Source organism: Branchiostoma floridae, chromosome 19 (genome assembly GCF_000003815.2).
Source record: "Branchiostoma floridae strain S238N-H82 chromosome 19, Bfl_VNyyK, whole genome shotgun sequence".
NCBI lineage: Eukaryota > Metazoa > Chordata > Leptocardii > Amphioxiformes > Branchiostomatidae > Branchiostoma > Branchiostoma floridae.
In genome coordinates, this window is record NC_049997.1 from 7,842,309 (window position 1) to 7,850,305 (window position 7,997).

The 7,997-nt window shown below is 40.2% G+C and overlaps 1 protein-coding gene across 4 annotated transcripts in view; it reads right to left on the bottom strand.

The window, feature by feature from the left end:
• Positions 1 to 767: 767 nt before the first annotated feature.
• Positions 768 to 7,997, bottom strand: part of LOC118406890 (sialidase-3-like) — an 11,970-nt gene continuing 4,740 nt past the window's right edge. The window contains exons 3-9 of one of the 4 annotated variants that reach the window (XM_035807283.1): positions 7,442 to 7,577; positions 7,015 to 7,108; positions 6,599 to 6,685; positions 5,274 to 5,348; positions 2,848 to 2,972; positions 2,208 to 2,408; positions 768 to 1,766 (exon numbers count right to left, since the gene is read on the bottom strand). In XM_035807283.1, coding sequence (XP_035663176.1) covers positions 1,440 to 1,766; positions 2,208 to 2,408; positions 2,848 to 2,972; positions 5,274 to 5,348; positions 6,599 to 6,685; positions 7,015 to 7,108; positions 7,442 to 7,577 — 1,045 coding nt within the window. In that variant the 3' untranslated portion in view covers positions 768 to 1,439. Of the gene's footprint in view, positions 1,767 to 2,207; positions 2,409 to 2,847; positions 2,973 to 3,701; positions 3,827 to 5,273; positions 5,349 to 6,598; positions 6,686 to 7,014; positions 7,109 to 7,441; positions 7,578 to 7,997 lie in introns of all 4 variants that reach the window. The other 3 variants (XM_035807281.1, XM_035807285.1, XM_035807284.1) reach the window with 3 other exon arrangements.

The following is a 7,997-nucleotide window of genomic DNA, read 5'->3' on the forward strand; positions in this document are numbered from 1 at the left end:
GAACCTGACGTCACCGTGGCGGGAAATTCGAATATCATGTGACTTGATTAGGCACGGGACCTTTTCTGATTGGCTGACTAATATTTGATGCAAATGAAATTCATCATTTTCTTCTATAGTAATATGCTTGCTATCATTGGGCACCAACAATAAAATAGCACTAATCACAGGTATATAATGAAAACGATTTCAGTGGTTCTCCTTTGCTGTTCTTAGTCAAGCCATCACCCCTAGAATGTTACATGGTTTGTTCCAGTTGTGGTACTCTTCCGAGGTCCGCCAGCCTCCCACATGTTTATCACAATGATCAAGATATAAGTTTACGAAGATAAGACATTCAGTTAATAAGATACGCCAAAAGGTATTTACTCAAGCAACTGGATATGATTTTGGAAACGATCAGACGTTTCCAAAATCATCAGACGTTTCCAAAATCATATCCAGTCGCTTTAGAAACTGCTTTCTGGCGATCAAGGCATACGTGGTGGGTTTTCTTAATATGTTCTTCGCACCCTGTTTCATTTCACCTTTGATTTTGATATAATTGTAAATTAGTAACATATGGACCTTCAAGATCAGAGCTCTACCCTGTCTCTGTTAACTAGACTTTATTCACATAAGTAACGTTTACCCAGTGACGTCATCAGTATGTATGCTATGTAATACAATGATGATAAGAGGGATAATATCATGATTATAATTCATATCATATGTTGTTAAATCTTCGAACCTCTAGTGTAAACCGTAGTCAAACACAGGACAACGACTTGAAGAAGACTGATTTTCTTTATTCTCGATTGTGTTAACGTAACCTCTGTGACATTAAATACATTTTTGAGACTAACAACTTAAGGCCCCAAATCTTCAACTTCAACGCTGAAGGAAGTCAACACAATAGAAACAGAATGTTTTCAAGTACATTTCTGACTAAAAATGGTATGCTTAAAAACACTGGGGGAACTCCTGCCCAATGCTCAAAACTACAACCAAATGCAGTTTATAAGTGTCCAATTCTATTAACACATGTACCTCGGCTAAAAAAAAAAGATGCAAATTTAACTGACATCTCATCCCGATACACAAAGATCTATCAAACATTACCAACAGCTGAAGAAAAAATTGTGGGAAAAAATTTTTTTCCATTAACTTGCAATGATTTGATTTCGCAGTAAAGGAGAAAATGGACAGTTCACAGTGGTTTTAAGTTCGTGATAGCACTATATATATAAATATACAGTAACATCCTTAGTAATTGAAGACTGTGGATTTAGTTCTTGTGAAAAGTTTGCAAAAACTGTGAACATAAAACCACAAAAATTCTAGAAATGACATAGTAAGTAATAGTGAAACCTAAAGTGCAGTTCTGATAAAGACAGCTTAGCTCTCTTACATACTTGATCTCTGATAATTCTTTCCTGATTAACTTTATTCAGAACTCTCTAACCAGATGTTCCTTTCACAACATCTTCCAAACTCATCCTCTGCAGAGAGATTGTCTCATACGCATGCCCCTCCCCCTTTTCGAACAGACAGGCGACCTTGGTCACTCCCCCTTCCTCGTACGCTGCAAGGTCAGAGTACGCGCTCGGCCCCTTGTGAAGCACGAGACCCTCACTCCATGTCCGACACCCGTCTTTGCTGACCTTGATGGACATGTTCTCACGGAGGGAGAGATGGTTTGGGTTGGCGAACAGGACCCAGGTTTCGAACTCTGACCCTTCGGGACCGGTCAGGTTAGATGGAGGTGTGGCAGCAACGACAGAACCCTGCAACATACAAAAATGATTAAATATCAACAAATCAAAAAGACACCAAAATTCACCATTTAGTGAAAATATTGTGTTATGATAAAGCTTTAAAAATGTCATAATAAAGTTTATTATAACAGGCTTCATATTTCTGGTTCTTGAACTACACGGCTCCACCAGCAAGCTTTATATAAATCATAAACTTTAATTGATGGACAGTCTTTTGTTTGCCATATTGGCCTCACTTTTGATCTATCATGTCCCTTAAGAACCCAAAAGCTGACCTGACATTCGCCATAGTTCTTGACAGTCGGCATGACGGGGCCGGTCTTACACGGCTCCACCAGCAAGCTTTATATAAATCATTAATTATGATGGACAGTCTTTTGTTTGCCACATTGGCCTCGGTTTTGATCTATCAAGTCTGTTATTGCATTAAGATGTAAACCCCAAGCTGACCTGACATCCCCCGTAGTTCTTGACAGTCGGCATGACGGGTCCAGTCTTACACGGCTCCACCAGAGAGTCCACCAGCTGTCCCGGGGAGAACGTCAGCCCGCCATCCTCGCTAAAGGACTGCTGCCGGCGAGCGTGCGGCCCAAGGGTACGGATGTTCAGACACAGCGAGGAGGAGCCATCTTTTTTCAGAATCTCTACTGCCTAAAAAAAGAGTACATGCATATAGCGTTTAAAATCCAAACTTCTGTCATTTTTATTGCACAGCAATAATGATTTTCAGGACAAAAAGATATTATATCACTTTAAATCTACTAAAACCCCAGTGTGCGGATGTTCACACAGAACGAGGAACTCATCTTTCTTCAGAATCTCTTAACTGCCAAAAATTAAAGAGAACATATATTAAACTGTTTAAAAGAGCAACTTCTGTTTGTTTTATTACATGGCAACATTGATCTTAAGAACAAAAACATCTCTTTTACTTGTAACTGGAAACTATGTGAAACCACTGCCCGCGCACCCAAAAAAGTCTAGGTTCGGCAGGTTTTTCTAGGGTAGGTCGGGAAACAGGAAACACAACATTTTTTTTCTCCTGGCCAAGGAAGACCCCCAACTGTTCCAGTAACACCTGGTGAGCTACCTGACATTCCGAGGTGTGCAGGTTCTCTGGCCTCTCAGGGACCTTCCCACCTAACTGCCACGTTTCACCGTGGTCGTCAGAAAACACTACAAACGAGCAGACCACACAGCCTTGCAGGAAATCTCCTGAAAGAAATGGTTTGATGATGAATTTCCCTACATCCCTCACACCCCTTCTAGTGAGTGGTATGTCCCAGTTGAGGTAATGAACAACTTTTATCCATTTTTTGTCATTAAAAAAAACGTACTGTACTGACATTGAAACAGATAAAAAATTGATAGTCAACAAATGTGTTTTAGTGTATGCTCCTGTCAGCAAGTTGTAAAAGTTGTAAGCCCCAGTTGAGGTAATGAACAACTTTTATCCATTTTTTGTCATTAAAAAAAACGTACTGTACTGACATTGAAACAGATAAAAAATTGATAGTCAACAAATGTGTTTTAGTGTATGCTCCTGTCAGCAAGTTGTAAAAGTTGTAAGCCAGCAAGTTTAAAAACTGCCGTCTAGTATTGCTTACTGCATCTTCAAATGTGTTTTGTTTAGGTCTCAGGGACCATTAACATATTACTCACATGTATTACCTAAGTCTATGGGTGTTGTAAAATTGAGTTTTTCTTATTCTCGTTTATACATTTGACATCTTTTAAGAAATCGTGAAAAAGGAAATAAAAACAGTAGAGAAAAGAAAAACAATTGAAACAATAAAAAAGAAGGAATGGAAAGATAGATGCACCTGTCTTTCTTTCATTTATTTTTTTTCTAAAAGAAAACAAAAAAACTAATGATTTACATAGGGACATGCCACTCTCAGAACAGGGGTGGGAAGGCTGATTTTTCTCTGCACATGAACCCACCTGGCACTCGTTTGAATGGAAGTTGTCCCCTCCCTCCGGAACCTTCCCCCCCACGTGCCAGGTGTCCCCTCCGTCATCACTATACACCACAAAGGACCGGTTCACACAGCCTCTCAGGAAATCTCCTACAATACATACAACATAGGGGTGGGTACCAGTTCAGAAAATTCAGGTCCAGGTCCGGTTCAGGTCCAGAGGATCAGGTCCAGGTCCGGACCTGAACTGGACCTGATTCATTATGTGAAAACTTGTGAATGGACGATACTCAAAACAATGGTCCATATTGCTACAAAGAAATCTGTTTTGTGTGCCTTAAATAAGTATTTGACTCCCACTGGCATTTTAAAAATCCTACAAGGCTATCTACCTCTCTACCATTGACTGTAAAAGTTGGTAAAGATGACTATAGAGTCTAGTGCTTTGCTCTATTTTATTATTATTATTTGCCTAGACCGGTAACCCCGAAAACGTGCGAATGCCTGGCTACATAATCAGTTCAATTTCCGATCGGTCCAACATCCGGTCCACGGAATTTTTTCAGAGCCGTTTTTTCTTGACCGGTCCAATGAGAAAAAACGGTTTTGTACCGGTACACCGTACCAGTACCCAGCCCTAATACAACAGACTGGAGATGGGTTGCCATGTTAGGCTGTTCGATCCCGCATGTTTCTTTCTCCTCTGTTGTTACATTTGGTTCCCACACAAACCCTGCGAGTAACAGACCATGTGCCACACTGTGAGTAACAGGCTAAAGAAACAAGAAATTACACAGGGATATCAATCTCAGAGATTTGAGGACGAATCATGAAAAGAAAAGGGGGAGTAGTGTAACAGTGGGGGGGGGGTTAAGTAGTGCCAAACAGCCAAGCATTTTGGCTGATCAGCCTTTTCTGGCATAGTGGAAATCCAAACGACACTGTTATCTCTAATTCGTTTCTTTAAAAAGATCATTTCAGTGGAAGCTGCTTTCTAGATTTTAACCTCAACTGAGACATACCACAAACCATGCAATGTCCATTTTGTCAAAACTATACATTCTGAAATGATTGGAATTACATGAGATTGAATGAAGTGAAAATAATCAGCCATCAAATCATTGTTAGCCTTCAAAAGCATCTGTAAGCAGCATATAGCAGCATATAGCAATTACTTTTAAATATCGCAAAGCAACACAGCATTTAAAGTTTGAAAAAAAACAAAACAAGAACATAGTACTGTTTTTGATGTTTAATTTTGAAGTATAATAAATCCAGATCACTGCAAAGAATGATAGATTTTGTGATGGTGATGGTGATTGTAATTTTCTGTTTGCCATGGACTCGTCCACTTTGAAAGGGGTTGACATTGAAACGTTTTCAGAAATGGAAAGAGAAAATAATCTAATGATAATGATGGCTATCTAAAATGAGAGGGAGGATGCACCCTTACAAAATTCCACAATGAGAGTCCACCCCTGCTTTTCAGAATGGATCAGCCCAACAGCATCTGCAGAGAGAATTAGTCAGATCTTTTCTATGTTAATTTTGAGTTTGTGTTGATCATGACTACGCAGGATATTCTAAAGGGACGTACTTGAGAACAAAAACCACCAGACCAACTCTAAAGTCCGTCTGAACCAGGAAGTGGGGTAGGACCGTGGTCTTGGAGCTATCATTGAATTGTAGTGAAAAATGGAAAAAAAGATTAAAAAGTTTTCTCGGTCATTTTCATGAGCATTAGTCACACAGCTGATAAAACTTACTTGAGCTATTTGAATGAAAGATACAAAACTGTATCAAGGTAACGACATGGAAAAATAGAGCAGAAAAACTGTCTGATTCACATTGTCTGATCAGGAAAAACTGTGACATGGACTAAAATTGCTATTTCTTGCTGGATTTGTCTGGAAAGCCAAGCTGCTGTAGCCTGAGTGCCATGTTCTGTAGTCACTGCTGGCTTAATACTTTCACTGTTCCCTGGTTAGCCCTAGGTCACATTTTCTAAACGGGCCCTGGACGGTGTTGCGCCCCGAACCGTGCCTTGCCACAAACCGTGCCTATGCACGGTTTGGGGCAGTCCCCGCGTGCCCCAAACCGTGCCTGGGGAAAAAGCATGGTTTGGGACACGCGAGGACTGCCCCGTGTCGTGCCCAAGACTATAGATTTAACCACAAGGCACGGTTCGGGGTAAAATACAGATTCAGTTCGTTGTGTCAGACCTCAGTGCACAATTATCTGAGGCACAGTTTGTGCCCCGAACCATGCTTTGCCCCAAACCGTGCCTGGGCACAGTTCGGGGCAGTCCCTGTGTGTCCTAAACCGTGCTTGATCAAAGTGCAGCTGGACGTTGTCATGTTTATATGTGGTATATTTTGTAACATAAATGGAATGCACTATAGACGTGCTAAGTTCTCGCAAGATCAAGCCTTATTTGGAAATGATGGGCGTGAATAATTAATTTTCACTACCCCGTCAGTCATAGTGATTGACAGCGCTTCTGGGCACAGACCTGGGCAGTCGGGCTGTGCCCCGTTCCGTGCCTGAATGGGCACGGAATGGGGCAGGCACGGAACGGGGCATAACAGACGGGCAGTTTTCAGGAACAAAAAGTATGATATAAAAGACGCCGAATTACACAAGACGTAAAGAGAATACTTTAGTAGTTATGGACATTATTTGTGTATTTTTTTTTAATGTATACATTTCTATTTTTCATTTCCACAAACAGCCTGGCCGGGCCCTGGTTTGGAAATGTGACGTTAGCCTGCAGAAAGTATTGAGCCAGCAGTTACGACAGATGATGACAATCAGTCTAGGGCTGTCTTTTAAGCTTTAAACACATGACAGGACACTCAGTGTGAGGCCTGCACATTGCTGTCAAGCTTTTACATAGTAACTGAATATTTCTCACACAAGTACCTTCCTCATGGGTGGAACTTTTCTTCACCATATGGTTGCCGGGAGCAACCAGACGGCCAGACTTCAGCTGAATCCCATGTCCTGGAGCTATGTAAAATAGGATTATGTTAAAAACAGCTTTAAGCTATATTTAAGACAAAATTACTCAAGTCAAAACAAAAAAAGAGAAAAACTATTCTAACCGCCACCCTATAAAATAACAGAACACTTGATGGTTAAACAAATGAGATCAGTTATTGAATGGGTAAAAATCACATGATATCATTTTCGTATATTGCATGATGAATATATTTTTAATTTTTTTAACAACATTGCTTACTCCAATCATTAAAGAAAAAAATTATCGTTCTAATTGTAGCACTATTCAATTGCGATTGTTTGAGTCCTAAAAAAGAGTATAGAAATGTTTTCATTACCCATAGCGAAGCAGGCCCACTGTGGATTCTCCTTGCCCAGAACTTTGTCTGTGAGATCCTCAGGGTCACTCCAGGTCAAACCATTGTCTTTACTCTGCATGGAAAAATACACTTTTATCGTTAAATTTCAAACTCAATGCTAAAAGTCACAACTTATACTGTACATTGTAAATACTGTTAACTCTTGATATTTCTAAGTTTGTCGTTTTCTATGGACACATTTCTCTTTTCTACTGTGAATAGGTGTCAGAGTCAGATTTTGTACATTGTGTTCCCAATATGGTTTCAACTGTGAACTCAGTAATACCGCAAACTGTTTAATATTGTGTTTCATTTCATTTATCACAAAACCCTAATTAGCCCAACTGTGTTACATCATGCTGTGAAATTAAGGTGGCTATGATGATATCGAGTGTGATCAAAATACCTTGACGATACAGAGCCTTATTTGGTGCACACCATCCCGAATCATGTCGTGTTCCGTAACCTGCGGCGGGATCGTGCCAAACAGGAGATGGATCGTTCCATTGGTCCGGTCCACAATAGGGGTGGGATTCATACATCTGTAGGGAAAACAGAAACAACAAAAAAAGAGATTTATCATAAATACAAATCCTTTGAGTGTATCTCAAACTAAAATTAGAAATAAAATGCTGTTCTTCTGGTTACCCAACACTGCCAGCAGACCGAATTAAAAACCTTCTACTTGCCATACATAGCCAGTGTTTACATAAGGGGGGCATTAACAGTTGAGTGGCCCACTGGCAAGACAACATTTCAGAATGGACATCCCTAAGTCTGTTCGAAAGTCATAAACTATGGCGAGACAGAGACACAAGTCTGGAGCTACAATGTATCTTACACCAACCACCTCTGTCATTTACACTTACAGTATTGATCCTGAAGAAAGTGACAGTGGTCGTTGAAAATTTGATCCTTGTGTACTTTTGTGTTGGGAAAAAGTGTAGCTTTGTACTATGATA